Source organism: Sinohyriopsis cumingii, chromosome 5, assembly GCF_028554795.1.
Source record: "Sinohyriopsis cumingii isolate HCF-2022 chromosome 5, ASM2855479v2, whole genome shotgun sequence".
In the NCBI taxonomy this organism is placed as follows: Eukaryota; Metazoa; Mollusca; class Bivalvia; order Unionida; family Unionidae; genus Sinohyriopsis; species Sinohyriopsis cumingii.
The window spans coordinates 55,054,036-55,072,181 of NC_142965.1; the positions used below are offsets into that span (position 1 = coordinate 55,054,036).

An 18,146-nucleotide genomic window follows, 5' to 3' on the forward strand; every position below is an offset into this window, starting at 1 on the left:
GAACATAAAATGTGTACATTTTGCTAATGCCTATGCTGCTGCCAGACATGGGGGCATAGCATATGCTCTCCTGTACTTAGATCAGGTGAAATGACTAGAAGCTACTCCCATGGATCACCATGGCAAATTTCCTCGGTTTTTATTTTTACACATCCTCCCCCCTTTTCCAACATGTGACCCAGATGTTATAACTCAAAGTCTGTTAAACATCTTGTACATCCTCCTTCTGCAAATGCACATATAAAGCTTGATTAACAATAATTTTAAAAAATTTCACTTTAACTGCAATTTTTGTTTATCTGGCTTGTGTTCCACTCTCTTTTTTCTTTACCCTTGTGGGCAAAAAAAGTGCTAGGGTCAGCAACAACAAAAAACAGGGTTGGTAGGTCAACTAGAAACACAAAAATATTTGCCTAATGTACAGAAACCCTCAACTGACATTCAGATCAAGAATTTTATAACAATCAATAAAGTCCTTCTGACTATTTCCAATCCACTTACCCATTTGATGTCTCATTTGATTGAGCTGGAGGAGACCAGTTATTGTAGGTGTACTGAGCATTTCCTGGATATGGCCGCTGTCAAGACAGAAATTACAATGTAGAAACAATATAAAATGAATGTGTGTAGTACTGAAAATGCATGTGGTATCTACACTGTATATAATATTATGCCTTGTAAAACAAAAAGAATAAAGGTAGGCAGATGCATATTTTTAAGAGAACAAGAGTCCCTAGAAAGGACTTGTGCTCCATTTGCTGAAAAGAATTTCTAGGAAACAAAGACCATTTCTTCCTTTTAGTTATGGAGTGTTCAAACCTTCTCTGCTAATCTTCAGCAATAACAAGAGAATTACTACTGTGGATATCAGATTGGTGCCTTTTCATTTAGAATCAACAAGACATCAGGTTGAAGTTCATTTTTATTACCTGCATCACATCTGACAATTAAAGAGGGGGAACGATGGTGAATTATCCTTTTGCAGACTAATAGTGTGGGCAGTACACCACAATTTAGTAAAAGAAAAACAAACAAAAATAAAAACAAAAGCAGTGCAATATGTATTGCTGATTATACAAGTCAAATTTACCAAGAAAACATTTAAATGTTCAGAACCATCTAAATTGGGCTCAATGTCCCAATAACATTGTGGTCCATGGGAAAGGATTTAGCTATCTGTGACCATATGGGAGAAATGCTCATTAAGGATATATAATACACATTATAATAAATACTTTAAGATAAGTGTTTTACTGGTCACTGACCTGCAGAGCTGGAAATATGGAATAAATCTATTACTATCATCATTAAATTGGATACTGTATTGTCACGGCAGAAAACATACATATATGTACATACATACATATATAATGTTTGTCCTAATATCTTGTTACTGCTTGGTATGCCTGAGAGCAAACTATACTGAAGAAAAAATTACATGATGGCCATCATAGTAGCCCTATTTGATACAAGACTAACATCGTTTTGGATTTAGAACCAACCAGGTATGATATCAAGTATTTTCATGAAAAAACCTATGCTGACATGATCATCAGTTCTGAAGATATAGCCAAGAGGTATACACAAGAAGAAAGCGAGGCTTATGAAAAGTCGGATGGATGAACAGGGGTGAAATCATGATACCCACACTATTTTATAATGCGTGTGGATGAGTAAAATTCAGTATATAATTCAAACTAAGACACTTAATGCAAATTAAAAAACACTGTTTGCAATTAAATATTGCAAAATTTGCCAGAGTGAAATAATTGCAATTTCTTTTCAAGATTTTGTTATTAAGATGTAGCTTATGCTGTACAAAAGTCAGTATTACAATGTTTTAACAAAATTTACTTGCAACACATGATGTCCAAGTCTTATTCCTTTGCTTACAAAACAAGAAATTTATTATCTGATTATAAATATACAAGTAAAGGCAGCCATTGCTAACAATGGACTTAAAGGGGTTACATGACTTGTATAATGTTGTCTTCGGCACTTAAATATGAGTGTTGAAAAAATACGGATTCAAATAAATACATATATAAATAAAAACATTTACAAAATCGCAATAAGTAAGACATTGAAGTCAAGCAATTCAACAATCATTTAAAATAGTGCAAAGATAACATCTAGAACAAGGGAAATAAATCAGCAGGAAACCTTCCATTGTTGTTATTATTATCTGAAGCTGCTTACTGTGCATTTATTTCTATTTACATACCTGTCACCTTTTCAAAAGCCAAATAGGGAGATTGAATAAAAAATATAGGGAAATTGGGATGTAAAATCTGGAGGTTTTTCACTACATTTTGTAAGCATCATTTTCACTAAATATTAATACATAATAAGGGGTCCAATGCATGCAAAATTCTCAAAGGATGTGCCATTTTTCACTGTGATGCACTTTATTTTCCCCCCAGGATATGTTCCCTTTTCATATTCTGGTCAGCTGTAGCTAAACTGCAAACAAACAAGAAAGCCAGTGTGACTAATTAACAGTTAATCCACATCATTGCAACTGTCTTGTGAAAAGGACTGTCCCTCTGACATACTTCAAAGGAATTATGTTCTACATTGTATGTGTGAAAGTGCAAGCAAAGGATTGGCAAATAAATGATACCCTACTTTGTTTTAACTAACTCTGACAAAAGTTTGTGTGAATTCAAATTAAACAGTTCAAATCTGCAGTCTCAAGCAACCATATATGAGGCAACTATATTTCCAACATTTTATATCCCTCTTTATTTCCTTATTGTCAACTCATAAGACATATAACACTGTTTATTAAATAACATTTATTTAGAATTAGATTGGGGTGGGCACATATGCTGGTTGGTATGTTTTTTTCATTCCTTCTTTTAATTTAATGATGGCAAGTAATAATTAAATATACAGTAAAGCAATGCCAGGTGTTAACTCTTGTAAGTTTCTTTGGCAGGAATGGAGATTTTGATTTTTAACGTAGCTTTAACAACTTTTCAGTCATACTGCTACAATGTCTGCTTTATGGCAGTTTATAGTGATGTCTAGCAAAAGATATACACACACACACACATAGATATATATAAATTGTGTCATTACCAGTTTTTCCACACCAACTACAAAGCATGTAATTTCTTTTGCCATTTCAAGTTTTTTTTTCTTTCTGAATTGCAGACCTGCCAACTCTGACGAGTCCGTCTCAGTAAGGCAGTTGATTTTTTCCTTAAGATATACCAGTTTTCAGTAAGGTGTAACAAAATATAATTAACTACTACTGTAAAGCTGGAAAATGTAATTAAACGTTTGATGCATTGACCATATGTTCAACTGAAAAGTTTGTAAAGCACACATAGACTTTATTTACCACTAGTACAGTAGCACAAACTCTAGTTCCAAACCCTATGCTGCTCAATGGCTTAACGCTATCTCTCAACTTGACAAAATTCTTGGAAATTCTTTTCGATTTCACATGACAATGGCAATCATATCTCCCGCCACGAGACAAAATAATCTGAATACTCCTTTTCATTCTTCTGTGTTGATTATTAACACTTTTCTAGAAGCTTATTTTCCCTTTCGTTGTAAACATGCATCACTTTCTGGATGCCATTTTTAAAAATTCTATAATCAAGTTTGATCATGCAGATGCTTCACATGAACAAATATGTGCACTTTAAAGCATCTGGGGTGCTGCTGTAAAGTCAGTCTGGTTCCCTGACTAATTTCACTAATTCTAAGATGAAACCTGAATCTAAAAAAAACATGGATGAACCAATTATTCAGATTTTTCAGCAACAATAAATTTTTCCATAGTTTTTACTAGTATGCCAAGAGTTTGTATTTTAAGGGTAATTTTCGTAAGACTTACAGCAAAACTTAAGAGTTGGCAGTTCTGGAATTGAAGGAGTACCTTCTTTCCTCGACATTGGATGGAATCTCAGTTTCAGTGCTGCCATCTTTACACACATCATCACTGGCAATGTCTGATGTAATTAAACTGAAGATTTGTTTGTTCACTGTCACTGTACATATTGACAGAAACTGACTTACTAGAAGCACTGCAGCTAAAATAATGACAAAGGGTCTTAGTTTTACCTGGTTTTTGTCATTTAACATATGGTCCTGCCAAGCTAATCTCAACATCAAACCTTCTCTCCTGACTTTTGCTAGTAGCAAATAAGAACTGAGCACGTGACAAACAGAAAATATGACACGATTCAAAAACAACATAATAATAACAAATCCACTGCATGACAACCAGGATTTGTTTACATGAAAAAATTAAATATTAGCATCTTTCACAAAATTAACCCGCACACAATTCTTACTTTCTGCGCAAGTTTGCCTGTATGGTATTGAATATTTAGCAGGAAATCTTAAATTTGGAAGTGGGTTGGGGTGGGTAGGTGTCGCAATTGTGCATCCTTGATGCTTTTGTGCGGTTTCATGCCATTTTGCAGCAACCAAGTGGTTATAAATAGCTGGCAGTATATCTGTTGAGGAAGAACCCTACGAAAAACCACAGACCAAAGGGAACCTACTTGCAAGCTTTCTTGCATAACAAAAGTCAGCAAAGGGGTAAAATTAGAAGAGGGCAAAGAAGATAATCTTGCAGATGAAGAAGCCTACCCTGTCCAGTTCATCATGGAGCCACTCTACAGCATGTGTCCACTTCCTCTTCAGATCTCCATTAGTATGTAACATGCTAGTAGCTGGAGTACAGCTGTAACAGAAAACACAACTGCTTGCTGAACACTGACATGAAGGAATAAAGTAATAATTTAGGAAAAAAGTGCTTTAAGCTTTAAGTTTTCCTGAACCTGCCACCAGAATAAATAAGTAAACATTGCCACCAGATCAGATAGCAACAAAAAAAGTGGGTTCAGGGTAGTTGTACTTGACTAGTCATTACATTTAGATAAACAGCCACACACATTTTACTGGGCAAAACATTACACAAAATACAAAATACACAAAACCTGTATAAAAAAAAACTTATTAACTTGATTAAAATCTGAACATTTTATATCAGGAAAATCTATTTCATTATGAAATAATCTACATTTTACAGTGGTATAAACAGGTATAGATATGTACTATGGTAGCACAAGGCCACATTATTGTGCAATGTGACAACATACTCATCTGTAACCATAAAAATCATATGCTGCTTGTGCAGCAATAGTAAGTATGTTTTTCCTATGCCATCTGAATTAGCATGTACGGATGATCAAAATCTGGATCTTGTTCTATTATCACCTTTTGTACAGCATCTACAAATCTGTGATACAAATCTGTAACATGATTCTCTTTTCAACTTCGACATATACCAAAGAATGATGGATTCATTTGTACTGCACACACTTCATTCCATACAATGAACAGTAAGCAGAGAAGTCCTCCAAACGTTATTTCTGGTTGACTACACCTTTCATGGATGTTGAGACTGATGCACAAAGAAACATTGTCTTTACTAATGTTGAGGTGAGGCTAAAAATAGGGGTTGCATGTCTGACTAAATATACTAAGAAAGACCAGCAACAATATTTGCACAAGAAATTGTATAAAAGAATTATCTGCAGTAATGATATTAGTGAACTTGTGCACAAAGGTGAAGACTTACTGAGTGAAGAGTGCCACCAGCATCTTGATGCATTGATAGGCTCTCTTCTGATAGTGACTCTTGGATCTCTGGATGGTGTCAAACAGGCCATCACGGTCTTCTGGAATTCCTGTGCAGTAAGGGGAATGCAACAATTAAACTTTATAGTAAACTCTATGATATTAAGCACATCAGATGCTAATGAACTCTTTCAGGAATCATAGGCAGTCCCAAATTTTAAAGCTTTCTTTTGACAATATTTACTGATCATAATATGCTATAAGTTCATCTACTACCTAAAAAAGCTAGCCCTTCCAAGCTAAATGCAGAGTATCTTTAACTTTTTCCACTAGCCACTGTAAACATTATTGTGTAGAAAATAAATTCTGACTGAAGTGATCTTCATTTGACTTCTAACTAAAGACTTTTTTGCAATCTTTGATCTTTACATGAGGACCTGTAATCTTTATAAAATTTGTTTTAACTTTTAATCACCACTATATAGCCAGTATTGTGCTGACATACTATGAAACCGTGTATCTACCTATTTGTGCACACAACCATCTATCTAATGTGAAATATAAGACCAAAAAGAAGAAAAAAGGAATGAAACTGAATATTCTTTTCTATGATATGAAATAACAGCATCAATGGGATTTGTGATCTACTGGCTGAAAAGAATTTGCAGGAAAATCAAGATAAGACCATTTCTTCCTTTTAACTAGAGAGTATCGAAACCTCTGATATTTTTCAACGATAAGATTTTTAAATTAGCTGTCGTTATGGACATCATGGATGTAAGGTTAGGATTTATTCATTTAGGACTAACAAGACATCGTAAGAAATTTTCATGTTGAAACTATATATATACTACTGATTTCTATTTTCATTTTGGAGGGGTAATGATAACAAAATTTTCAAGATGGTTGCCACAGTGGCCATAATGAACCTCAAATTGACATGTTCATTTAGTACCAACGAAACATCATAAAGTCATTTGCTGAAAAGTGCAATGTCAATGTGACCAGCCGTCTAGGAGAAGTAGTGATAACCATTTTCATTTATAGCCAACATAAGAATTATTTCACTGAAAATCCCATACTGATATGACACTGTATTCAAGAGAAATAGTGACAAAAGATTTTCAAGATGGTCACTTTGGCAGGCATATTGGCTGTCCGAGTGGTACCATTTTCATTAAGAACCAATATCATTAGAAGTCTTTTGTTAAATACCCAATATTGAAACAATCATCCATTCAGAGGCAGTGATAACAATATTTTAAATATGGCCAATGTGATTGAGTCTGGTCCACCACAATCAACTTTTATCTTTACACTTTACTTCAGTGTTTGTCAATGATGAGATTATGTGATAGACCAATAATGGTGTGATGAACAACTGATAACAATGAAATCACATTTTGTGCTGAGATTATACAAGCCTTTTACAAAAAAAGAGAGATTTTTATTTAGATGTTTATTTCTGGAAAGTAAATTTTGAATGCAAAATTGCAGCCAGAGAGATAAAATGAGCAAATGCTACACAGGTATTAATTAAAATTCTCCTGTTTGTTCCGAGGTGTTGCATGATCAGGTCACTTACTATTAAGTTTACCAATCTGATTCTGTCTCAAAGCTTAAACAATTGTTAATTACTGTAAAAGGTGAAATCAGTGAAAAAACAATCTTCACAAATCATGCCCAAAAATGTATTATGGTCTTGAATCCACTTAACACATATAATAGCATTTCTAATCACATAAACCCTAATCTGTTTGAATCTCTATATTTTAAGACAAACAAATATATAATATTTGGCAGCTGAAAATACTGAGTAAAGAGTAAAGTATCAATATAGTAATCCAAGTATAATCAATTAACTCTGTAATCCTGTCCTAATCTCTTTTGATTACACACAGTATGGACTACAAGCAATCTTGACAACTTTAACCAGCAAAACAGAACCCACCCTGTTGAGAAAATCAAAGTAATGACAAAACTGAGTACTTTAGAAATACAATCATAATCAAAATAATGTTTTTAATGCTTTTGGACTTATTTTTGATCATACATAGTATATTCCATGTCAACAAACTTCAATTACTGAAACCAACAGACCATACCAAAAATCACAAGGATGTTCCTTGTTTCATGCTGACTGAAATTAGCAACTAAAATTGTCTTGCCCTGCTTAAACCAGTTCACAGTTGCATGATCACTTGCAGTATTTCCATAAATTATACTATATGCATTGTGTGAAAAAGTGGGGAAAAAAATCTGAAGTTTTCAATGATAACTTTGTGTATGCATGTTTCAATGAGTGATTGGAGGAATGGTAGACTCTCCTCATCACAGGAGGAAAATGTTTAAGTCAAGGAGGCTATCATTTATGCAGTTAAAACATTGTGTATTTGGTCACTGTTGCTTGATGGGATTGGGCATTAATCAATCTCTCCAAGGGAAGAGGCCCTGAGTAGGTGAATGGTCTAAAGCGCTCACTGTTACGGGTCATTACCATCTCACCTCTGTCTGCATGTGTTCGAGTGTTGGGCTCGGCCAGTGCGGGTATGTGAGAAAGCTTGCCAGTAGCTTCTGGTGGGTCAGTGGTTTTTTCTGGGGTGTTCCCAGGTTCTTCTTCCATCATTTATACTGGCTGCCATGTATAGCATATCTTGTGCTGAAATATGGCATTAAATCCTATGACAACAACTCTCTCCAAGGTAATACCACTCTTGTCTGATTCTGCCTAGGCAAGCAGACCACTTTTGTGGTGAATCAAAATTTAGATAAGGAGAATTGGATTTTCAATTTAGTGGCTGTACTCCTTACCTATTAAAACTGGGGAAGGCTTTATGTATGGGACTGTTCCATTTAAACAGACATGGTACCCAGGGAAGGCAGTTTAAAAAAATATATATACACGGTTCCCACACTTTTCTAAAGATAAATTTTCAGGTCATTTCCTGGGTTTTTCCATGATGAAATTAATTTTCAAGGACTTTTCACGGTCAGGAAAAAATGATCATTTCTCCCAACTTTTTCCTGATTTCCTGGTAGCGTGGGAACTCTGTATATACCAGGCTACTTTGATTTCAGATTTCATATTAAAATGATAAGATTCTAAATTGCACCTATGGGCAAGTACCCTGCTTTAAAAGTGCCTTCCCTGGGTCCCATGTATGTTTTAATGGAACAGCCCTGACTGGAAAGCTGGATTTGCAACTTAGTTGCTGTACTCCTTATTTATTATGACTGGAGAGAGCTGTACTCCATATGTATTATGACTGGGAAGGGATTGATTTGCAATTTAGTGGCTGCACTCCTCATGAATTATGATTGGGGAGGGATGGATCATGTCCCACCCAATCACATTATCCTGAAACCAGGCCTACCAGTTTTAACACTAACCTCTTAATGATAAGCACCAAGTGAGGCAGCTGCAAGTACCATTTTATGTCTTTGGTATGACTCAACCGAGGTTCAGACCAATGACCTCCTGCATTAAATGCATGCAATTTACTGGCTTACTCCTAATGTATAATTATTTGAGAATATATTTTAAGAAGAAACCTGAAACTAATACTTTTTAGTTACTATATACTTGTCACAAATTTCCAATATTACTGTATATAACAAACATTTCATCTCGTGTCAAAGGGATATCTTGGAGGCTTCTAAAAGCTTAATAATTTTTTGATTGTTTCTTTTTTCTAATGATTAACCGCTCATAACAGATGACAATGCTAAGCCTCCAACGCACAATCACCTGGTCAAATATGCAAGCCACATGACCATGCTATATAACTGCCAACTTTTCAAAAGCATGGATCAAACACTGGTTGCACAAAATTTAGGTAAAATTGTAATTTTTTAAAGTTTGAAATACTGGACAAAAATTATGACTAAAACTAAAAGATAATTATTGGACACCAATTGAATATTGTCCAATGTGAAGAAAAAAACATCCACAACAAAACCTACACAGGATGACATACCCGTCCTTCCTTTCAGCTGTCTACCATGATCCCATTACAAACAAGGCTTACTTGGCTGATGAGGCAGTCAAGGTAAAAAGAAAAGAATGTTGGTAAAGCCATATGTAACGGTTTAAAGCATCTAGAATATAGGAATGATGAAGCAATTTTCAAAAATACAGGATTTTATAGGATTATATATTTCTTATAGGAATTACAGGCTGAATATGATCTGTGAGATAAAGATTTGTTCCAAATTGCAGGGACCACTCACCTTTCAGTGCATTGTGTATCCTATGATTCTGCCAAGAGTCTTCAAGCATCAGCATTTGAAGTAACAGGTCCAAGTATGGCCGTAACTCATATGTATAAGAGTATGCAACCTGAAAAATGTAAAAGCATTGTTTCATTCCTTGAGCAGCCAGGCTTGATAGTGAATGCCATACGGAATAATAGGTTGTCACTAACAATGCCAAAGTGTGGATTGGATACAAATGACACAAGTGTGCACAAAATAGACAGACGTCTTGATTGGTCATCTACCAAAGAACTTCTCCACACTCCTGCTGATATAAGCTTCACTTGATTAAAAGCTGACAACTGTGGAAAGTATATTGTTCACATGCTTGTGACTTTGTAATGCTAATGGCCATAACTCTTAAGATGTACAGAATAAGGTCATCAAACTTCACATGAAATTTTGTTGAAATTGGATGATAAATGAGTAGGCTAAAGTCATGACAAGGTTATGTATTAATAGGAGACCTGCCAAGTATCACAAGACCTTCTCAGTATGGCAGTTACAATCTTTCTGCAACGTAGACTATTGTTTGTAACATGTACAAATATCATGTACTACCCTTGGAAACATGCATTTAAGAAGTTAAGAAGTGTGGTCTGAGACTGATGCAGCAAAGGAAAACCTTAAGGCATCCTGGAAGATCTCACAAACTGATGCAATCTTTGTTGTTTGTATTTAAAAAGCCAACTGCAATCATGTCTCCCACCATGAGACATACTCAATTCAACACAAAAAATTATGACCTATAAATGAATTTGTTGCCTCCCCTGCTTTGTTTCCATAAATCTTAATAATCTTTTACACTTCTCTGCAGGTTCTTTAAACGTTTCACAAGACTTGTTGTCCCTTTTGTTTTATGTGTTTTTAATTGTTAGATGCCATTTCTTGAAAATGCCGTCAGAAACAGCTTCATCAGGCAGACACTTCACATGAAATATATTGGGCAGTATAAAGTATCTGAGGTACTCCTAGTAAAGTCAGACTGTTTCCTGACCAATTCCACTGAATCTAATATGAAACCCAGATCCAGATCAAACATGGACAAGTCAGTATCCAGATTTGCTGGCAATGATCGTACTTTTGCAAGTTTTGCTATTATTCCACAAGTCTGTAACTTCGGGAAGACTGGGTGTCCAATTTGTAAGGGTTGGCAGATCTGGACCATTACCTACTCTACAATGATCCCGAGTTTTAACTATTAATACATGAGGCTCAAGAGGGCCTGAGATCACTGACTTGGCCGCTATCTATCCAACAACCTAATGCAAGGACAGTTCACTAACAAACCAGGGTTTGCATAATGCTCTCTGACATTTAGTGTGTGAATTCTTTAGTAATGGTCACTATAAAGAAACAGCATCATTTGTGAAAATCTAAAAGGATGCATGCCAGGACCTGTTAAATTCAGTTAATTTTGGTTCACACTTTTTAGAAATTACTTAAAGGTTTTTATTTTAGTAACAATGTCCACTCTGAATTTCAGATCAGCATCTTTTTCTACAGAACTGAATGGTATTATGTCAGACACTTTCCGTCAAATGTGTTAAATGTCTGTTTCACAGTTTCCGAGTTGTTTAATTTTTTTTTCTATTTTTAGCAGCTGTGGTCATATTTGATGCTGTAATATTTGGTCAGTAGTTTGTGATGATGGATAGAATCACTTGTACAAAATGTGAAGTTCTTCATCCTAGGATGAACATTTTTAGAACATAACCTTTTGTTGGCACAACAAAACCACTTTTATGCTGAAGTGCTGTAAGGCACTAATACATACATGCATAACAAATTCTGTTGGATTCCATTAAGTCCTTCAAACACTACACAGTGGAAACAAAATTTTGTGACAGATATGCTGTGATAAGACAGGATTAATGGACATGGGTACACTACATGACCCTTCCATAGATCTGGCAGGACATAATATAAGCTAAGTTTTTTATGCTAACTTGTCAGTGTACATGATGTAAGAGTTTAACCATGTGCAGATAATCAATCTTGACCAATCAATGTAAATAAATTGAGCTTTAATTGGAATTACAGCTACACTCACCTGCCAGAGGAGTTCACTTAGCACAGTTGATGAAAAATGTGGGTTCTCCCAACAACAAAACTGAAAATAGACAGCAATATTACATATAATGTTTCAACATGCTTTAGAACATGGATACACAAGAAAAAATTTACAAAACTGTATTACAGGCTCAGTGATGTAGGATAGGCCAGATGTGTCATGCATATTGAACATTTTAAAGGAGTTCAGTTGATGTCCAAAGTTTTACTTCATAATATTGTTCTGGATGTTTTTATGGATACCTAAACTTGGCACTTCAAAGCCATGATTGTGCCAATGTGCTGTAAAACCCTATACACACCAGACATACAAATTTACATGGTTCCTGTTAAATACAGATTGAACTCTACAGACAAATTTTAATACATTCAAATAACTAGACTATTTAATTTACTGTAACATAAAACAATACAGACCTTGCTTTACAGTTAAGTACTACTCCAGTTAAAGCCACCAGAATAGGTAGAATACCAAGTGTGGGTGGAGGGAATTAGTCAGTAAGAAAATGTGCTCATGTAAAATTCTTTTAAAAAAATGTTTCTGTTTGTGTTTTGAAATGCTGTAATGATAAATGGGTAAACACAAAGGTGGTAATTCAACTGTTTACTATAAATTCAAATGGAACAGTCCTCAGTATGCAACTATATTTTACATTTCTCTGAACTGGGTAACTATTAATTGCAATTTTTATAAATTTATTTTTAACTCACTATCAAATGTTATTTAGTTTTTTTCCAGTAGCCAATTTGTTACATAATATACAGAGATTTTTCAGGGCATGTTTTCATGCCACAAATCAGATGCAATCTGCCAAGAAAATTACTTTAGGGAGTCGGAGATTCAAAATGGATATAAAGGGTCAAAGTAACCTCTGTTTATTCAAGGAATAGTTTCAATGTTTGAGAATCTTTTCTTGCTAAATTTTGTGAATTTACTGTGCCAATTTTTTTATTTTTTCAATTTAACCATTGTACACAAAATATTCCCAATGCCATGGACCCTATGCCAAGTTTTGAAAATGGGAGAAACATCCATAGATTTCTCTGTATAATTTATAATATTGGCAAAAACCAAAACCAAAAAAGAACCCCAATACGACTGTTTTCAATGTGTTCATTACAAAAGGCCCTGATACTACAATTTGCTTAGCAGGACACTGAACAGAGAAACAGGTATTGGTATTTGGCAACAATAGCTTTTCTACAAAAAAACGAGGAATGATGGAAATTAAACTCATTCAAATTCTCATCACTATACAGGTGCCTGCCAAACTGGATTGAATTCCAACAATCCTTGGTAAAGTAATGCTGCAGAAGCCAAAATTAAATGGGTCAATTTCTGATGCATACGGGTTATTCTTCCACAGTTTTTGTAAATATTACACAAGATACTTCCCATCTTGGGTGTTGTATTGAAACCATCTTTACTGTAGTGACCAAGATTTCTGAAACTTTACATTTGGCTTCTTTTTTTGTCAGTTCATTTAACCCAGCATCTAACATCATTTTCAAACTATCCTCCTCTGTAATTTGAGAAACTTCACATCACCCTTCACTTTATTATTCCACCATTCACTTCGCATATTTACTCCACCAATGACTTGAAGCCAGAAGGAATCAGTAATTTTCTACAATGCCATGTTCTCACACGCACAAATGAGAAGAAAGGACCTCAACTGCAAAATCCATGTAAGTGCATACGTTTTTCTGTTATGAACAATTGGTGAGATTTCCAAGTATCCTATTGTGTTTAGCTATCTCTATACTTTGGAATTTTGATCAAATAAATATTTTTACTTCAGAATTTGTATAGATTCTTATTTATTCAGTTTACTGTAATAGTTAAATAATATTTATATGTGATTTTGAACTAATTATCAAGATTTCTCCAAGTGCACAAATTTGTAAAATTTTTGTGTGATTTGTGCGACTGCATGCCCTGGCATCATCTCTTTTTAACTAGTGTCCTTTTAACATAATATATTTATGACACTTATTGAATAATACAATTATTCAACTTGTTTAATAAATTTCATACCAAATAAATACTCTTATACCATCCTATGTTTAATCAACAAGTCAATGAACTTCACTATACCCGGAGTAGCTTAGTTGTATCTTCATTATTGTTACAGTCTTCAATAAGCTTCTTGACATAACTTGTCCGGGAGAACAACATTTCAGCCACTTGTGTCTGAATTTGCATAAGTGGTGGCTGAACATCTCCATGAGGGTTAGGCAATGGTTCCCCATTCTGAAATGCCAAAGCAAGAAATGAACTGAATAAAATCTTCAACAAAATCAACTGGAATAACACTGTGACTGAAACAGATAATGGTATAGTAAATATGCACACATTCTTGCTCAGGCAACTGTATACAAGATTGCCTCATTAATACATGTAAATCTTGGTCATGCTCAAATTCATCCAACATCTTCATAATATAAGACAATTTATGAAATTTGATAAAAAATCAATATTTTTGCTAGGATGCCAACAAGATCAGCCAATCAAGAGGAAGGTCTAATAAAATGCATACATTTCACTCATTACCATATGCAACCAAGATCTTGATGATGTATGCCTCTTTACCAAGTTTGATTAAAATTGAATAAATATAAGCAATGGTCCAAGAGATAATATAGATAACAATGGCCTATTTTTGTGATGAGCATGTAGTACAATGTGCAAAAAAAACCAAGCTCAAGATGAAAACTTAACTAAGAATGTACAATTAATGTCTGTGTATGTAGAAAGTTAGTCACCTACACCCCGTCCCCAGTGAGTAGTGTTTATGAAACCCGCTCTGAACATTTGCCTAGGACCTAGGAGGACATAATAATTGATATTCACTGATGCTGTACACATGTATACGCTTTAGCCTGTGTGGACATTGACACTGACTTTTGGGAAGTACAATCGTTTACCGCTAATTCATAATTTCGAATTACACGTGTCGAAATAGTCCACTTTTGTAAAATCAAAGCTTAATGCATATCTCAAAATGATGCAATCATAATGTTGTGACATCATCCATATACCAGATGTCACCTAAATGTATTATAGCACACTGAACTCTGGATGAGATTGGTCATGAAATGATGTGCTTGCAACTTGCCCCTTATTATATAATGACAATGAAAAATTCTAACAAAATTTTAGCATTTTTAGTAACAGTCCTGAGAAGGAAAATGAAGAAGTAAACCCAAAATATAAAAGGCCATCTATAAAATAGTAACACAGGCACCAACATACTCTGTTCTTCATGCATTTGATGTGGAGTCTGCCATCTTCAACCAATGCAACTGATGACATTTAAAGTAACCATGTGGACATTTTGTTAATGGATAATTATGGCAGGGTCTATTTTGCATACTTTTTCATGTAATGCCCCATGATGTGGGAGAGATACAGAACTATTGCCAGAAAATGCACAGCAATCAATAAACCTTCATGTGATTTTGTATTACTTGGACCCGTAATTAATACTGCTGATGCAGATGCCAATGTCACTGGAAGAAATATTTATACTTGTTATCTCCTAAATACAGGCTTGATGATAAAATCTTAATTCATTGTATAAATAGATTACCAATCATGACTGCAACATTTTGACATCTGTTCCCAAAATTATATATATATATATGTGTGTATGTGTGTGTGTGCAAGAATTCTGTGATAACCAAACAAGGATATTGTAATCTGATGAATTAGTAGATAAACAGAGTTAAGTGTTGATATTCTGTTTAAAAAATGCTGTTAAGTGAGACACCTGCAGTTCTGTTATGATGCTCCTAACTCTCAATATTTCTTTGCAGAATTTTGCAAGGTCATAACTAACAAATTTCTAAATTCCATGTAAACATGTAAATTAGCAAGAGAGTTTACACTACTGATACTTCCTATTCTTGTGCCACAATTTTACTGACTCTTATGCAAAAACATGATGAAAAAGAAAAAGAAACTATCAAAAAGTGACATGATGTTTATCAATCTTTGAGACCTTTCATGCTAAGATTGGGCAAATCTCAAATATCTTATGGTTAGGAGACACTAGGTTAATGTTCATGCATGACTGTGGTAAAAATAATCTCTAATAAATGGAAAAAACACGTCAGTGAGAGAGCAGAGCTTACAGTAGATGAATGACATCTAGTGGACACATCACAGCATCGAATGAGCAAGGAGACCACAGAGTATAGTCTTGTTAGTTCTGCATACTGGTATTTGATTGGTGGACCAGGACCCTCATCAAGCGCAACACTCATAAACTGGGCTGGAACATTCAACCTCAACAGCTGACTTCTCTGTAGAGAGAAAATGTATCTAGTTTCAAGGCAGAAAATGTGAGAATTGTCAGTAGATAAAAATAAGTAACCGTTGTGTTCATTCTTAATCTGCTGCAATAATGACCAAGTTATTATTACAAATTTAATGGGTAAATCATTCTATCTAAATAAAATTAAGTGACCAAATTCATCCTGCAGATAAATTTTGAAATTATCCTTACATTCAAAGTAGCACTCCTTTAAAAAACTGTAATTAGGAATGTGTTCCTGAACACAAATTCCCCACCAATGTGCCTGAAAACTGACCCAAATATACAATGGTCACTGTGAGGCATAAAAACCACAAATATTAAAAAACAAACTGAAGGTGTAATTTTGAGCAGAAATTAAGTTCCTGCTTTCTCACCCAGTTATGTTTCAAAAAAAACTCTGCCTGAGAAAACAGACTGGTAATAAATATTGTCGTTACGCAAATAGGCTTTAAAAAGTAGACACAAAGCTTCTGTTCTTCTTCCACATCAATATATTCAGCTTTCCATTTTTCAAATCTCTTTCATTTGGCTCAAAATTGTTTGTAAACTACTGTCTAATCTGTAGAAAAATGATTTGTAATACATGCTTACTGTCCTACAACTGAATATTTACAAGGTTTAATGTTGCACTGAAAAAACATACCGGGATGTGTTTCACCAGAATCAGACAAACAATTGGGAAAGTTTTCTGCTGATTATGCCAACATTAGCACATACATTCACCAAATCACAAATGCAATATAAAATTTCAGATGATTTGTTTCAATATAAACAACAAATCTGATGACTGGAAGTTTTGAAGTTTGTTTGGTTGTACTGCTATCTCTGCCTTACAGTTAGTGACAACTTGAAAGTGTAATGTGTTTTTGAGGTTGTATTAAAGATTTTCTGGGATTCCATTTCTTCAGAAAATAATGGGCATAAATGTTCCATTTGCCTTAAACCAAAAATTCATTAATTTGCATCTGAAAAGTAAAAAAAATTATGAGAAAGAACATTATGAAGGAAAAGACTATTAGCTGATGAAAGAAGTCTAATTCGTAATGAAAGAAAGATTCAGAATGTGCAACCCTTTCCTGGTAATCCAATAGTGAAACAGTGGGTGACTACTTGAACATTTGGTTAACTGCTTGAAATTCACAAGGCAAACCAGCCCATGAATCTCAACTGACACACACTGAATGCCAAAAACACCAGAGTACCCAAACTAGATTCTTTTTGTTCATAAGCTGTCACCCAAAGATCTGTAAGGTGTAACTGTGATGCCTTTGCCAAGAAAATACTTCCCCAAATTAAGTTTAAAGCTTAAAAATAACAGCGTGCCCAAACTAGATTATCTGTCTTAATAGCTTTTACCTCACAATCTGTACGAGGTATAACTGTATTGCCTTAAAAAAAACACTTAAGTGTAGATACAGAATATTAAGCAGCCTACAATTTAAGCAAATTATGATTTGAAATAACGTTTAATAAAATTGCATTCATGTTAAATTTTCTGTGATAAAAGATCCCAATACATATGCAACAAAAATGACTATCCAGATGGATAGTTCCACTACTGGGGTTAGATATAGGTAGCTAAAACTAAAGTAACAAGATGATGGTCCTCTGGATTTTGTTCTAACAAATATGGCAATGGATGTTAATTTTATCTGAACATTCCACACCACTGGCAGGGATATGTTATTTGTGGTTTGATAATACACTTGTGTTTGAATGAAGCAATGACACTTCATTTCATTTGTTATTCATGTGAGGTCTGTGAACAAAATATTAAGAAAAAAGAAAAAAAAGCAAACAGTAATACAACAAATAAATTTATTAGTCTTCTTTGTCTGTCTGAAGCACATGTATGTTAGCTATGACATTATTTGCAAAATTATCAAGTTA

The 18,146-nt window shown here is 34.4% G+C and overlaps 1 protein-coding gene across 3 annotated transcripts in view; it reads right to left on the minus strand.

The window, feature by feature from the left end:
- LOC149799209 (ubiquitin carboxyl-terminal hydrolase 9X-like) overlaps positions 1-18,146 on the minus strand; it is a 197,299-nt gene that overhangs the window by 16,765 nt on the left and 162,388 nt on the right. For all 3 annotated transcript variants that reach the window (XM_089958476.1, XM_089958475.1, XM_089958477.1), the window contains exons 51-57: positions 16,072-16,242; positions 14,033-14,188; positions 11,915-11,974; positions 9,838-9,946; positions 5,609-5,717; positions 4,615-4,708; positions 502-578 (exon numbers count right to left, since the gene is read on the minus strand). In XM_089958476.1, coding sequence (XP_089814602.1) covers positions 502-578; positions 4,615-4,708; positions 5,609-5,717; positions 9,838-9,946; positions 11,915-11,974; positions 14,033-14,188; positions 16,072-16,242 — 776 coding nt within the window. The remainder of the gene's footprint in view (positions 1-501; positions 579-4,614; positions 4,709-5,608; positions 5,718-9,837; positions 9,947-11,914; positions 11,975-14,032; positions 14,189-16,071; positions 16,243-18,146) is intronic.